The sequence below is a fragment of the Diadema setosum genome, chromosome 16, assembly GCF_964275005.1.
Source record: "Diadema setosum chromosome 16, eeDiaSeto1, whole genome shotgun sequence".
In the NCBI taxonomy this organism is placed as follows: Eukaryota; Metazoa; Echinodermata; class Echinoidea; order Diadematoida; family Diadematidae; genus Diadema; species Diadema setosum.
This window is the reverse complement of record NC_092700.1, coordinates 2,807,148-2,824,215: the sequence shown is the minus strand read 5'-3', so window position 1 is coordinate 2,824,215 and position 17,068 is coordinate 2,807,148. Positions and strand designations below refer to the sequence as shown.

The window sequence follows — 17,068 nt, the reverse complement described above, 5'->3', positions numbered from 1 at the left end:
CCGTTTTTGTGCAATGATTCAAGGAATTCCAATAATTTGGGTCAAAATCGAGTTTCAGGGATCAGTCCAAAATCTTCGAGTGATCCCTGAGGTCACTCCAAACTAAGTGAAATTGAACATATTCACTCAAAATTCACTCTTAATTCACTCTTTTTTGTATTCACTCTTTTAAGAGTGAGTATTTTGTAATACTTATCGAAATTGCACTTGCAAAAAAAAGGATAAATTTCATGATTTTAAGAGGTCCGTTTTGTTTTTTTTTGTTTTTTTTTTTTTTTTTACTTTTAGAGCATGAGATGAATGTATAGATTTTTGTTCATTTAGTTAACTAAGAACAATTTTGCTAATGACAATTTTTCAAAACTAATCATTTTTCATCCTTAATATGTAAAGTAAATTTGACTTAACGATAATATGAAGGATACCTATTGCGAATATAAGGTTGATCTTCTCGCCTAAAATGGGAGCTACATGTAGGAATAGAAACAACCAATGTAAAATGTTTTTGTTAGTATAATCAATGTATTGTTAAATACACAAAATGTGTAGAATGGTTATAATAAAAATGTTTCCAAACTTTTTAACCGTCTACAGTTACGGTTTATTGAGAAAATAGTGATATCTACTTATATCCAAAGTTCTGTTGCACATTTTATGGTAGGATGTTTTGTGATACAACTGACCTTCGCAATAGTTATATGCATCAAATGTGATTCCTTGAAGATTTTTTTGGAATCTCTGCTCTCAAAGGTAAATGGGAGACGGTGTTGTTGTGTTTTTGTTTATGTGTTTAGGGTTTTCAAAGTTCACTTGTTTTCCTGTCCTGAAGTGTTGTCCTGTCTGACCTGTATACTTCGAGTAACTTTCCCTTTGCAATTGATAAAATTTAAGTCCAAGTTTTTGCGTCGATTGTAAAAGACAAAGAAAAAGGAAAAGGGGGAATCCATCTGGTTTGTGCGATTTCGGTCGCTACCCAAATTACGCAAAAAAAAAGATACACGTCTCATTTATTTTGCATAATAATAGTTATATACATATAACTGTAGAAATTTCGAGATTTAGATATCAATCCTTATTGCAACACAATAAAACGTGTTCTTTTTGCAATGAGAATATAGCACTCATGATGCACACCCGTTAAAAGAAAGTAAAGATTACGTTGCTACGCACATAATTATAGATTATCATGACACCCCCCCCCCACACACACACACACACACACACCCACACACACGCAGTTTCTGTGTTCACGTATAGTCTTTTTTATACTGGTATCATCATAAAAATAAAACAATCATTCACATAGAAATAAACACACACCCACGCCCCAATACTTGTAGAAAAAAAAAGAAGAAGAAAAGATTCGTCCAACACTCCCAATGAATAATGTAGACAACCAGTCGCTCATTTTTCCCCCAAATGTCACAAAAATGGGGATGCGCAATTTTCGTTTGTACGTCTATGCTATTTAAACTACAATGTTTGGTGTTTTTAACTGCAAGGAATTAAATGAGGCGTGGCATTATAAAAAGAAAATTGAAATCTACGAAATCTACCTATATTCAACCTTATTCTCTCAATTTTTGGTTTTGTATCACTCTGCCATGCCAGCCATGACATTATAGTATAGATAAAATCATAAATACAATAATTATCCAGTCATGGTACCCAGCCTGGCCGCAAAACATCAATTACAAAGTTCAGTTGATCACATGCACGGCACAAAAGAAAAAAAAAAGTTCAACAGACTTTGGGTCATATGACTAAACAGATATAGGCATGTATGCCCTACTTGAAACTGAAAGTATAAAATACCGAAACGGTTCTAACAAAAATAAAATAATGCGAACGCCAAGCGATGATTTGCCTGCTTCCCAATAGTGTACGCTGCCTGCAATTATTATATTGCTGGTTGGAAATCGAAAGGTCATAAGCCCTCCTTGTTGAGTGTGGCTAGCTTTCAGAATAGTATTGAAATATTATGCCTCAGAGTAATGTATACTCAGAGTGCAGTCACCAAAGCACCCAATCACTTTACCCGTATATATTGTGCATCGCAAACTGAAAAAAAAAAAAGTTGAAGATAGGTAGATTGAAAATTTACCCAATTAAAAAACAAACAAACAAACAAACATGACAGATTGTGTTACCCCATGAGCACATGACATCCCCTTACAGATGGCGAAACGATTAGGCAGGTAACCATCATGGTTAGTTGAAAACTTTTACTAAAGTCATTTCTGTTTTTTTTTTTTAACACAGTAAAAGTTATTCAAGGAAATGTTAAATGTCGAGAACCGTATCAAGTATGTATATATATATATATATATATATATATATATATATATATATATATATATATATATATATATATATATGAAGAGTTTGTTTGCAAAAACCGATAAGTCCAGTTTTTAAGATTTTAAACTACGGTCTCTCTCATAAAGTACAAAATAATACCTTTTAAATGACATATTGGTCACTACATATTAAGGTAAATTTTTGAAGTTATTGTCAAAAGACGCAAAAATTCTCTTATTATTCTCTCTTTTTTTTTCTTAACCTTTAATCGCAAATATATCCATTTGGCAAATGTGGACTTATCGGTTTTTGCGAACAAAGTCCTCATATATTTTTGTCTTTAGAGATATTATTTTCCATAAATAATAAGCTAGATTATTTGGAGTGGTGAGCTCGAAAACGTTTGAGTTATCATTAATTTTGGTGCATATTATGTTGGTCAGGTAGCAAAACATCCTATACCATACCAGGGGGGATCTAGCTTTTCATTTCCGTGGAAGGGGGGGGGGAGGTGTAGAAGGGGGAATATCCCCTTCCGCAGTAGGGAGATTTTTCATTTTTAGGGTTGCCAGCTTGCGATTTTAAGCAAACTTACATGCTCTATTTTTTCCAATTTTTCCCATATTACAATACACATTGCCTACATAGTACATATATCGCAGGAAAAGGCAGGGCTGCCAACTCTCACTCATTGAGAGTGAGACTCATTTTGGTCCTTTCTCACTCTAAAAGTTTATTTCATTTGCATGCATTTCTATTGATCTCACTCATTTTGACTCCTAAATTATAGCATTGGCCTATGGGAGTCTCACTCTCAACTCGTTTCCAATATTGGCAGCCCTGAAAAGGTAAACTGTTTTCCCCAAAAATATGAAGAGTTTGTTCGCAAAAACCGATAAGTCCATATTTGCCAAATGGAGATATTTGCGATTAAAGGTCAAGAAAAATAAAGGGAATAATAAGAAAATTTGTGCTTCTTTTGGCCATAACTTCAAATATGGAGCTTTACATGTAGTGACCAATATATCATTTAAAAGGTATCATTTTTTACTTTATGACAGAGACCGTACTTCAAAATCTTCAAAAATGGACTTATCGGTTTTTGCGAACAAACTCTTCATATAATTATTCCTTTTCAGCCCTCCAAATAGTGTGCAATTTCTGTGTTAAGGTTGCCAATTCCTCCATACTGTTTATGCCTGGCGAAGATCTTGGGAAAACCTTGGAGTGGTTCAGGAGTTACCTTATGAACAGGAAACAATATGTCTCTCTATGGTTGTAATTCACAAATGTTAGATATTAAATGTGGGGTGCCACAGGGAAGTTTATCAGGTCCACTGTTGTTTAATGTTTACATAAATGATTTTTGTAGATCATCAGATGTTCTTTCTTTCATTCTCTTTGCAGATGACTCAAATCTATTTTTTCACACAATAATCTTCTTACCCTTGTTAATACAATAAATTCAGAATTGGAAAATGTTGCCCAGTGGATAAAAGCAAATAAGTTATCTCTTAATCTTCAAAAAACAAAATATATGCTCTTTAGTAATTCTACTGAGGCATTACCTGTTGACATTGTTTTAGATGGTACTCCACTAGAAAATGTTTCCCATGTAAAATTTCTTGGAATAACAGTTGACAATAAGCTTTCATGGAAATTTCATAATGACAGTATATGAAGAGTTTGTTTGCAAAAACCGATAAGTCCATTTTTGAAGATTTTGAAGTACGGCCATAAAGTACAAAATAATACCTTCTAAATGATATATTGGTCTCTACATATGAAGGTATATTTTTGAAGTTATGGTCAAAAGAAGCAAAAACAAATTCTTATTATTCTCTTTATTTTTCTTGACCTTTAATCGCAAATATCTCCATTTGTCAAATATGGACTTATCGGTTTTCACAAACAAACTCTTCATATGTAAAATTATTTCACGTAATATTGGTATAATTAATAAGCTTAAGTTTTGTTTTCCTTTGTCGTCCCTGCTTGTACTATATTAATCTTAATATTGCCATATTTAAATTACGGTAAATACATATAAAACATTTTTAGATAAATTACTTTTATTGAAAAAGAAATCACTCCGTATCAAATGTCATACTGCATTTCTGTCCCATACTAACCCACTATTCAATGAGCATAAAATATTGAAAATTAATGATTTGTATTTTGTTTGATTTAGGACAATTTATGTATAATTACAACAAAAATAATCTTCCAAATATATTCGAAACAATGTTTCAAAGAAATCAATCCGTTCACAATATCCAACAAGGCGATCAAATGACTTCCATTTGCCATTTCTGAGAACTTTGTTGGCTCAAAACACATTCATCTACATTGATATGTACGATGGGCCAAAGTATTGGAATTCACTTCACAACAATATTACAACAGCTCAATCTCTGAACTCCTTTAAGAATGAATTAAAATCATTTTTATTGAAATCTTACAACATCCAACCGAGTTAGTTTCCCTTTGTCATCTCAGTCAAGTCATCATTCTTTTTTACATAAGTCCTCCTATGCATGTATGTTCCTGTCTGTGTTTTGAATATAACAATGTGTCTATTCTCTTTTTCTCCTGCATTCTTACCAACATAATTACGTATAAAAAAAAATGTTTTGCATTATATTCAATCCAGTTTGTATTTAATCACTTATTTTACATTATGGAGTATAAATTGCTTACGTCCACGATGGCACGTGCTGTAGTTTTTCCCCTTTCCCCCCTTTTTTTCTCTTTTCTTCTCTCTTCTTTTTTTCCTTTTCTTTCTTTTTCCCTTCCCAATCATCTTGATGTCAGTTGATATCGGTTCGTTTTATTTCGTTTTATATTGCTGTCTTGTGTATTTTCTGAGGGTCCCATATCGTGCAAGCTCTGCTTCTTAGTGGGATCCTCCACTTCCATCTTCATCCTTAGTTGACTTTTATTATACGCTTTATGTATATATTAACAAAGATGTAATTGCATTATTTTTCATCTACTTCTCATTTTCTTGTCAAATTACATTCTGCAAGTATTACAAATATCCTGTACATATGCAATGTATAATTTCTTTGTTTATTTGATGGAAGTGAAACAAAACGTTGAATCTTGAATCTTGAATCCAAAAGGCATTTTCTTTCCCACTGATCTATACATTCGCTAGAACTTCGTTGCCTTTTGGCCCAGTAAGGAGACCAGCTATAAATGAGGGGGGGGGGGTGGGAGGCGAGGGTGTGGGAAGGGGGTATCGTCCCTCCCACAGTAGGGAGATTTTTCATTTTTAGAGTTGCCACCTTGCGGATTTTAAACATAATTATATTTACATGGATTGCTCTAGTTTTTCCCTTTTTTGCCCAAATGATGGGGGGGGGGGGGGCTGCAGCCCTATTCCCGACGCCCCGCTCCGCGGTCCCTATGTTTGACCCAACGTCCACAAGGCGCAAAGCGGCGATGTCTGGCATGTAGATGGCGCTGTTCATCCTGTTGGTCTCGTGAGCCTTCTTTGCCTAATGTCGGTTTCGTGAGCCTATTTTGCCTAGTGTCGGTCTCGTGGGCTTTGTTTGCATAGTGTCGGTCTCGTGAGCCTTTTGTGTGTAGTGTCGAACTCATGAGCTGTATAACTCGTGAGCTTATCTTACTTGACGTCAAACTCGTGGGCTTTATTTACTCAGTGTCGAACTCGTGGGCTGTATAACTAGTGGGCTGTATGACTTGTGAGGCGTATAACTCGTGGGTTGTATGACTTGTGGGCTGTATGACTTGTGGGTGTCGGTCTCGTGACGTGCACCCCTTTTCGATTTCGATTTCGATTTCGATTTATTTTCATATTTCTCGATGAAAAAATACATCAAATATAACAAAATTGAATGAAGTACATGATATCAAGCTGGATATAAGTACATGATATCAAGCTTTTGGCTTGCTTAGCACACATCGATAAGTATTTTCACACTTTTCTGGATTCTCTTGAGAGAGGAGTTTGACTTATCCCATCCCATTTGCAGTTTTCCATAAAAATTATCTTTAACATAATTTTTATATTCTTTCTTGTTCAGCTTGTTCTTTATTTCTATAAACTCCTTTTTTTACAGTGTTTTTAGCCACTTTATCAGCTATCTCATTCCCCATTATATCACAGTGACCTGGGATCCATTCCTGACTAACTTGGATTCCTATAAAACATAAAATTGTACATAAAATCATTATCTCTATGTTCGTGTTTCTGTGATTCAATAGATCGATATAAATTCCATAGAATTACTACAAATGACAGCTCCAGTATTCAAAGGTGGTAGGTTACCCAACCAATACAAGGCTAAAATTATGGCTGCCCGTTCCGCTCTATTTGCAGTAAAGTCTTGCATTTTTTTTTTTATTCCGTGTATCTGTAATCTGGAACATAAAAGGAAGCAGCTACTTTACCATTATCTGGCGTTTTAGATCCATCTGTATAAAATAATTATGTAGGTAATTATTCCATTTGGTATAAATCAATTCTAAGCTACTTTGTCTCAGAAACTCTTGATTCTCTTTCTTTGTTATGATTTTAATTAATTCTATAGATACATAAGATGATTGCCACGTCCAATATTAGGTACCATTTTCAATTCAATTTCAATTTATTTTCATACTTCTCAATGAAGGAATGTACAGCAAATATAATAAAAACATAGTGAATCATAATATCCGGCTTGGATGTACAGTAAATTAATGTAAGAATATAAAACATATAGTGGTCAATCATCGTACGTTTGGTTCTATGTATAACGCTAAAGAAATATGACGGAACCTACTTAAAAGCGAGCTTGTTAAGCGTAGGTCCCAAATTCTGAACAGAGTGTAAAGATGAGGAGCACGGATGCAACGTAGGACCAAAATAAAGAGAAACAAAAATGAAAGGCAAAAATACCTGGTGCACTAACAGAATCTTCTCAATACATTAATAGTGATATACAGACAACCACATTCTGCAGATGTAAGAACAGTTGATTTAACAGTGTTGACAATAGTGTAGTAGTATGATTTGAATAACGGTGAAAAATATGTTTCGACATTTAAATCCTTTGGAAGGCTTTTCTGTCCTTAATCCAAAACGTTCCCTAGAATTTGTATTCTTACAGAAATCAAACTGCCATCCTTGTACTAAGCCCTTTCTTTAGGGGTGGTTTGGAGTGTCATCAATACGTAACCTCAAAGAGAGCATGTCTCTTAGAATGTCAAGAGGCATTTCACAATATTCAACCTGCAAAGTTACGAGGGAGGTACCTGGTTTCGAACGGGTAGAAATTTCAAGTGCCTGATATTGCACTGGGTTTAAGATAATTTTATTCTGAACACTAATGGAGGCCGAGTCATACGCTTCACATGCATAATCCATTGGTCGTATCAATGTTCTGCAAACTAGTAACAAATCATGTATAGTTTTACAAAACTTTTGAATATGCTAACATTTTTAGAATATTAAACCTCTTTTTACATCTTCAAGGCTACATCCTGTAGGCGGGGCCTCCACGCCAATCTCTGGTCGAAAATGACCCCAAATATCGATACTGATCAGCAGGTTTGAGTTTGGTGCCTTGTATTAATACATTTACTGAAATCATCATCTTTCACGCCAATGGAGAATAAAACAGGTGTTGTTTTCTGGGTGAGAGATTTTGACCCCCCATGAAGAAAACCACGTATTCAGAACATTCAAATAAGACTGGATTTCGAGGTTCATTTCTCTGAGGTCCTTTCCTGGGGGCATCCCATTTCCTGACGTCCAAATGACACAGTCAGCGGCATATAAGAGATTCTGAATATTATTTGAAATCGATAGGGGTATATTACATAACATTAAATTGAATAACATCGGACTTAATATACTTCCTTGAGGAAGTCCACTTTTAGAATAATAACACTGTAAAACATCGGTGTTACCTTTAGCACCATAGTTTTAAAATCTAACACCGATCAAGCTTCAATAAAGTACCACACCCACAGGTGTAGAAAATGTATTGTGACGGTGTTAAAAAGGGTTCACCTGGCACTTCGTGGTGTTAATTTGACATTGTGGCTGGTGATATTTTTGACACTGCGCTAGAGTTAATTCATTAATGACACCGCATGGTGTTGATTTGATATTGGTGGTGTTAATTTCAATGGTATAACACCCGTCCAGCATCAATAGGAGACCATACCAACTGGTGTTACTGTGGTGTAAATGTGTTTACATTTTTTTTTTCAAAAATCAAGTACTTTATCGGAAAATTCTTCATCGTCTTAATTGTTCAGAATTAACAAGAAATTCAGTCCCTAAGAAACTACTGGTATTAAAAAAAAAATAATAATAATTCTATATTTTGAAATGACACCCGGAGGTGTTAATCTAACACTATAAATGAGCACCGGAAATTTAACACCAGCTCGGTGTTTCATATTTAACACCGGACTTTTTGCAGTGAAGGATCGGATTTGACATGTCCTAATTTCACTTGAAATGATCGATGGTCTAAAGAGTTTCTGATGAAGTGTAAAATGTTTCCTCGTAAACCGAGCCTTATAATCCTAATTTCACAATGAGACCAATAGTCCATAGGGTATCATAAGCTCTTTCTAGGTCAATAAATACTACGATGGATTTTACACCTGTTTCAAGATTTTTTTTAATGTCACTTTCCAAATGAACTATATTGTCAAGATTCCCTCTACTTTTTCTGACACCATGTTGAGAATTTGCCAAGAGTTTATGTTTTTCCATGAACTCCTGTAGTCTATTTTTTACTAACGATTCCAATATCTTCATAAAACAGTATATGAGAGCGATTGGACGGTAAGAAGACACTTCATGTGGCCCGGGTCTTTACCATATTTCAGAAGGGGAACCAAAATCGAATGTTAGCAAGGATTTGGGATAACACCAGACCTGTTCCCATATCAAGTTTAATAATTTGAGTAATGATTCTTTCAAAGATGGAGATAAGTTTTTATAGACATCATAGCGTATGCCGTCTTCACCAGGAGATGATTCTTTTATGACATGTAAAACTTTTTCAAGTTCTTTCATATGAAAAGGATTATCTATTACCAAAGGACATAATAACATATTATTTTCTCACCCCCAAAGTAGGATTTCATAAACTCTTCTTCTATCTCTTGATTTTCCTGACAATCCTCTTTCATTTTAGCGATTGATGAGAAAAATCTTCTGAATTCATTAGCTTTATCATTATCGGTAATAATTTCCTTTCCTTCCACTTGGGGTATTTTGGGTATTATTTGGGATTCCGTTGACATTTTAAATAAATTTCCACATAAAAGATATAAACGTTAAATGATTCATCTTTGAATAAAAATGTTGCCAATAATCATTCTTTGCCTGTCGGTTCACTCGTTGTGCTTCTGGTTTTGTTCTTTTCATAATAAACCTGAGACCAAAATTTCAAAAGTTTATTCTTCAATCTGTTTCTCTCTTTTATTATGCGAGGGCACTCCTTTGTCCACCAAGGGACTGTCTTTCGCCAAAACTTTCTATTTTGTTTCACTCCTACTGTCCTATTACAAGAGTAGTACAATTCTAAGATTCTTCCTAAAGAAAAGATTCATGAAAATATATAACGCTCATATCATCTTCGCAGATATTATTATGGTTTTCACACTCCATCTTAAACATATTCCAATTCATATTTTTCATATTCCATGTGATATTTTGATCAACTTCTCTATGTATATAATAATTATCTGCCATAATTCTGTAACTCAATGAGTACAGGGAAATGATCGCTACCAAATCTGTCTGGAAGAACCTTCCAGTTGTCGTAGCCTCCTAACGACGAGGAAATAATGGATAAATCTAAACATGAAGTTTTTCCTGAATGAGGGTCTAGTCTTGTACCTGACCCGTCATTTAAAATGACCAAATCATGTTGTAAGACAAAATCTTCGATTAACTTTCCGTTTTTTGTCTATTTTACAACTACCCCAGATTCGGTTGTATATGCATTAAAATCTCCCACTATCAAAAGCTTGGAAGGGTCTTTTATGTTGGCCACGAGTAAATCCAGTATTTCCTGGCTCAACCCTTTACATGGGTTAAAAGAATTGACTACATTTTAATGAGATATTTCCCATATTGAAATACAAACAGTTTGCAACTCTATATCCTTAGCTTGACAAATAAAATTTTATAATCATAATAATAATATAAAATCATGTATATAGATAGCACACCCTCCTCTATTTTGGGAGTCTCTGTTCTTACTAATACAAAAACTAGTTTGGTATATTTACAAAAGTATAATCATTTCTTGAACACATATCAAATGAAAAATATGATCACATTTACTTATATATATAATATTGAATCAATTCATGTCCATGTCCACTCATCCCCGGCGCATTTAATTGAAGGACGAGGAAGACAGACATTATGTAATCAAGTGTGTTTTTACTCGCCATTTTTGAATACACTGGCTACGACTGCCTTGATTAAAAAGCGAATGTCCTCTTCAGATTTGTCCTGGGTAAGATTCAAAATCAAGGAACATAACTTTTATTGCGTCCTCATCTGATGCTTTTACCAAGAAATTTTCCCCAGTGCAAATTTCTTCATGGGTATAAATTATGTCCTCTGAAAGGATGGTTTTCTGTAGGAAAGACTATAGTATTTCCTTCTGAGTCTGGTTTTGGCTTGGGGGAGTGATCCAGTTGGTTGCGAAGGGGGTGGAGGTTGTTCGTGATTTTTACACAAAATGCTGTATTTTCGATTATTTCTATTATATTTATTTTTTGATGCCTGTGTCATAAAAAAATAAAGGAAATAATAAGAACACCATTTCAGGGTAATTCACAACCATACTTCACCTTTTTGTCTTCAGCAAATTACAGCAAAGAAAACCTTCATTTCATTCATTATTGTTAACTGAAATTGGAACAGATAATCATGCAAAATCTGACAATCGTGGTTGTCAGTTTACAGTTGCCATGGCAACCAGCAATATCGGACACAGCAGCTAAATTATACATCAAGATGTTTGAAGTTTGAAGTTTGAAGTTTGAAGTTTTATTAGCAACAACATTTGAACATGTACATTTTCAATCATTATACAGTTGTATCTACATACATATATGAAAAAAAAATACTTATTCTATTACTCCTTCACAATAACATGATTATTAATGAAGACATTTGAGATTTGAATGAGATACATGTAGCGTATTCTACAAAGTTATTGTTGTTAACAAGGAAACCAAAAGTTAGCACACGTGCTGGTCGAGATTGGTCACTTTGATCTTCAAAAGCTAAACACAAACGAAAAATTATTACATGGTTGGTTGAAATGGCTGTTAATATTTTAGATACAATGTACATCATATATTTTCTAACATAGAAAACTAATTATACTTGATACAGTATATAATATCTATTAGAGAAGGAAATCTGCAAGGCATTTACGAAATGTAGATCTTTTGCTTTGTTCACGCATTTCTCGTGGCAATGTGTTCCGAAGTTTTGGTCATAAGTAAGAAATCGAAAATTGTCCCTGTGTGGTTCTAAATTTTGGTAAGTACAACATTCTTTTTTCATTTGTTCTTGTCCATATAATATGTGTGGTTGTATAAAAGATTTATACAAAAGCACAAGAATGCGCTGCGGAACGTACTGTCTTAATTTATACAGTACACCTACTTTCCTTCGAACACATTTATTATTTTACCAATTGAATGTGAGGTTTCCAGGTTAGATGACAATCAATCTGAGTTCCGATAAAGGATGCAACACTCACTTCATCAATGTCTGTGTCAGATAGTTTTATTGCACCCCTCATCGCAACTAACTGGCGTTTTCTTCTGATTACTCTCTAAAAAAATCGAGTGAAAATTTTCACACTGAAAGGAGTGAATACAAAAAAAAGAGTGAATTTAGAGTGAATTTCGAGTGAATTTCGAGTGAAAATGTTCATTTTCACTCATTTTGGAGTGACCTCAGGGATCACTCGAAAATTTTGGAGTGATCCCTGACGTCACTCTAAAACGAGTGAAAATGAACATTTTCACTCAAAATTCACTCCAATTTCACTCTAAATTCACTCTTTTTTTGTATTCACTCCTTTTAGAGTGAAAATTTTCACTCGATTTTTTAGAGAGTACCATATAATTTGTTTTCTTTAAATTGATTGTAATTTTATTGGCATTACACCATGTTTGAACTTTGTGCAGGTTTTCATTTACTTCATTCACATCTATTTCTTTTTGGCGAGCAGCATAAGTATGAAAAATATTTGAATCGTCGGCAAACAATCTGAATTTAAAGAAAGAGCAAGAGCGTGGCAAACCATTTATAAATATCAAAAAGAGTGTAGGCCCCAAAACTGACCCTTGCGGGACACCACAAGTTATAGTCTTCGGTGTCGAGACCATTCTATAAGATAGCAGCTGAGATCTGTTGGACAGATAATCAGCAAACCATTGAAGTGGAATTCCACGAATACCATAATGAGCCAGTTTACATAATAGAAGAATATCATGATTTATCGTATCAAAAGCCTTTTTAAAATCTATAAAGATACCAAGTGTTACTTTTTCTTCATCAAGTGATGTCATTAGTGTATTTACAAGATCAATTAAAGACAATTCCATACTGTATCTTTTACGAAAGCCATACTGGTGTTTATAAAAAATATCATTGGACTAAAAAAAAAAAAATCAACCAGTCTATCATTTACAATAATTCTCTAAAACCTTTCCAATTATTGGCAGAACGGAGATAGGTCGGTAATTTCCAGGGTCCGATTTTGGTCCTTTTTTATATATTGGTGTTACTTGAGGATAAATTCCAGTTTCTAAGGACAAATTAAAAATGTAAAGCAATGACTTACAAACAAAACTTGCTGCATCCTTTAATGATCTTACTGGTAAATTATCATATCCATGTGATTTCTTATTAGAATCTAATGCAAATAAGATATTGAACACTTCTTTCTCTGTAACTGGCCTCCAAAATAACGATTTATTATTCTTTTCCCCCAAGAATTCTTTTAGATTAATTTGTGTCTCAGGAATCTTAGTGGCCAACTTTGCTCCTACAGTAACAAAATAGTCATTAAGCTCTTCTGCTATTTCTTTTGCAGAAAAAACAGATTTAACTTCATCATCTTTATTAACCACCAACTCTTCAATTTCTAAACTTGCAGTATGTTCTTTACCAGGATTTAACAACTCATTGACTATTTTCCGTGTTTTACCCAAATCTAGCTTATTATCATTAAACATACTACTATAATAAGCCCGTTTGGCATTTTTTCAAAACAGTAGTTGAAATATTTCGATATACCTTGTACTCCCTTTCATATTTTAGATCAAAATTTGATGACCTATACTTTTTATACAATTTGTATTTTTTTCTTTTTAATTGATTTTAAAATCGCCTTTGTTACCCATGGATTTTTAGGGTAACATTTTGAATGACTAGTACTATTGTTCTTTCTTAATGGAGCATGTTTATCACATATATCCCGAAATATACCATAAAATGAAGAGTTTGTTCGCAAAAACCGATAAGTCCATATTTTGCAAATGGAGATATTTGCGATTAAAGGTCAAGAAAAATAAAGAGAATAATAAGAAAATTTTTGCTTCTTTTGACCATAACTTCAAAAATGTACCTTTATATCTAGTGACCAATATATCATTTAAAAGGTATTATTTTGTACTTTATCACAGAGACCGTACTTCAAAATCTTCAAAAATGGACTTATCGGTTTTTGCAAACAAACTCTTCAAATACAGAATGTGCATCATTCACATCTTTACACTTATACACATAATCCCACCTTGCATTTGCTAACTCTAAACAATATAAATCGACATCATAATGTTTTTACGATCGTACAACTTTCCCAAAAGTTGGGACGATACCTTTAAAATAAAGCATACTTTCAAAGACAGTAAAGATTGGAAGATGGTCTGAAACATCAGCCTCGATAACACATGCATGTATATCAAACATGTCCATATTTGTATACAAATGATCAATGAAGGAAGCAGAATTTCGGGTTAATCTAGTTGGAAAAAGGATCACTTGAGACAATCCAATACAATGCATGACAGTTAGAACGTTTTCTGAATCTTTTCCAATATCAATAAGATCGATGTTAAAATCACCCATGATCAAACAATTATGTCTATCTAATTTTAAAGCATGCAATACATTCAAGAAAAATTCTTGGAATTCTGTAATGTTTGCAATAATATTTTAGGAAAAGTCACCAATTGGTTGAAATCGGGTAAAGGGTGTAAGAGTCGTGGGTGGCAAACGAAGATTATGGTTGGGGCACAGTCTGTGCGCCCCCCCCCCCCCCCCCCTTGGTCTTTATAGGGTTAAATAGGCCTTCTTTTGATCCTTGGCCACGATCAGCGCTCACAGTGATTGCATTATGACCAGCCTTCCCACCAAACATGAACTGAGTAAGCAAGATCAAAAGGAGAAAAGAGAGGAATAATGAAAAGTGACATAGTAGTGCTTTGTAATACAGTGTTTAATTTTCAAAATGAATCTACAATCATTTACTCGAAATCTTAAGATCAACCTGTATCATCATTATTGCTTTCCGTATCATTTTTATTTGACCTGTGACAATAATTATCCCTTATAATAGTGACTTCTGACATAGTTTTCATGTGAAAGTGATATTCATAAAGAAAAATGGAAAGAACAAACAAATGTAATGGATGATTAGACAATTAAAGAATAAGGTCTACAATTTTTTAATCGTGATTATGCCTCAACAACAGCAGCCTGCTGAGCTATCAGCGGAGCCAATTTAGAACACCGTACATGTAATTGTTATCACTTTGACGTTTGCACAGGTTTTCAGGTTGTGGAGCAGCAGCAGCTAGCGGTGAGAAACCCATAATGCACCTCTTCAACTTGGTACTTGTCTGAACGGCGAAATGGCGAGAGGTAAAGTGAAGAAATTTGTCATCATTTTGTCAAAGATGGGTGTGTGTATGAGCATATGAGTGTGAATGATAATAATGCCTAATACTTGTGATAATGTTGTCCCGTTGTATGGAGCGTCATACCCTGCAGAAAGGTTAAAAAAACTGCCGCTTTTCGATGTGTCATTCGCATCAACTATGAAACGTATGAGGTCTGCACAGTGGCTGCACTGGGCTGTCCGCTACCTAGGCCAGTCCTGTGCGAGGGGACGCTAGCCACGGAAGTGTTGCCACGTGTTGAATTCACGGCTGCGCGCAAGATTGTACACGTAGGCGGCCCCGGTTGTGTTCATTCCCACCCTTTGCTGGCCAGTTATTGTATAGTCGTACGATGTAAGTCCCATATACGTGTATTGATGTTGGGATTTCTCAATTACAAACTTCGTTACTAGTAAACAGGGGAAACGAAGGAAGGAGTGAAGAATAAAAGGGGAAATGATCTGAAAACAGCATTCATGTACAAGTAGGTCTAGTACAAGTGCTCTACAACTAATGAATTGTTTGATTTAAAAGTTATTTTGTGTTACATGTGTTTTGTGTGTTTTACTTTTATCATTTTAAATCCAATTCCCCATTGCATTCCATTGTTGCACTTGCATCAACTGGTTGAAAAATCAGATGTTTTGGAAATTTTGTATCAGGATATGCTGATAGAATATGCTACTGTGGTCATATGGTGGTGTGGGACCCATTTACCCAGAAGAATATCATGAAATTGGAAATGGTGCAACGCCGCTACGCTCGCTAGCCTTTGCTGTAGGAGATTTTAGCCGTACAAGCAGCGTAACTGACATGTTGAAGCAACTCACATCTTCAGTGGGCCACTCTACAGGAGAGAAGGGCTCAGCAGAGAGTGTGCATGGTATACTCCATAATCCACAGGCTGATCGACATCCCGCATGAACACTTCATACCAGCCACTGGACCATCTACACGAGGGAATCCAAACAAATTTCAAATCCCGTATGCCAGAACCCAAACATATCAGAAGACATTCTTTCCTGATGCAATTAAAGTATGGAACTCTTTACCACCAAGTATAAGTAGAAGCACCTCTTTACAGTTCTTCAAACAAGGGGTGCAACAGATAAGGCTTCGTTAAGCCTCTTCTGTCTTTTTTAACTGCACATATAGAATCTGTAGTGATCCTTTTACTCGCACTTTTCATCTGGGCACTTGACAAGCACAAGTACGATAATACGCCAACGGCGGTCTGTACTTTACTGGAAGAAGACGAAGAAGAAGGATATTCCATGGTTGACTGAGTAGTCGAGATGGAGTGCATTCTTCCAGTACTATTGCATTGTTGGAAGAATTGGAATAAGGCATATAGAAGTATAAAGTCAACTTTTACTGATGGAATCGTGTTGATTTGTTTCTGAAATAAATTTGCTTTGCAGCTTTGTTGAGTGTGTTGTGCCATATAAATATGTACGTTTTCAAACACGTTTGATATCGCTTTTTAACCAGCAAAAGCATTTTGAGGTGTAGAAAAAAACGGCAAACAAACAAAGCAAGACAGCAATTAAATTTATTCGTAGCAACAGCATCCGTTTAAACTGTTTAAGAAACCTTTCAAGTCTTGGTGTTAATTTGCTTTTAGTTTTGGGGGATAAGCAGCAGGCAGTGATGATTAGGGCATTGCTGCTGCTGCCGCAATCTTGTACTTTGGGTTAAAGTGAGCATCTTGAGATTGAGAATCCGTTTTCTTATCCACTGAGCAACAGCAGCTCAGCATTGGCATTATAGGCTTTACCCCTCGACATTTTTCATGATAAATCTCAATCTG

The 17,068-nt window shown here is 34.8% G+C and overlaps 1 protein-coding gene across 1 annotated transcript in view; it reads left to right on the top strand.

Moving 5' to 3' along the window:
* The first annotated feature begins 15,146 nt into the window (after positions 1-15,146).
* Positions 15,147-17,068, top strand: part of LOC140239444 (dolichyl-diphosphooligosaccharide--protein glycosyltransferase subunit 2-like) — a 34,452-nt gene continuing 32,530 nt past the window's right edge. The window contains 1 exon segment of the mRNA XM_072319281.1: positions 15,147-15,241. Coding sequence (XP_072175382.1) covers positions 15,232-15,241 — 10 coding nt within the window. The 5' untranslated portion in view covers positions 15,147-15,231.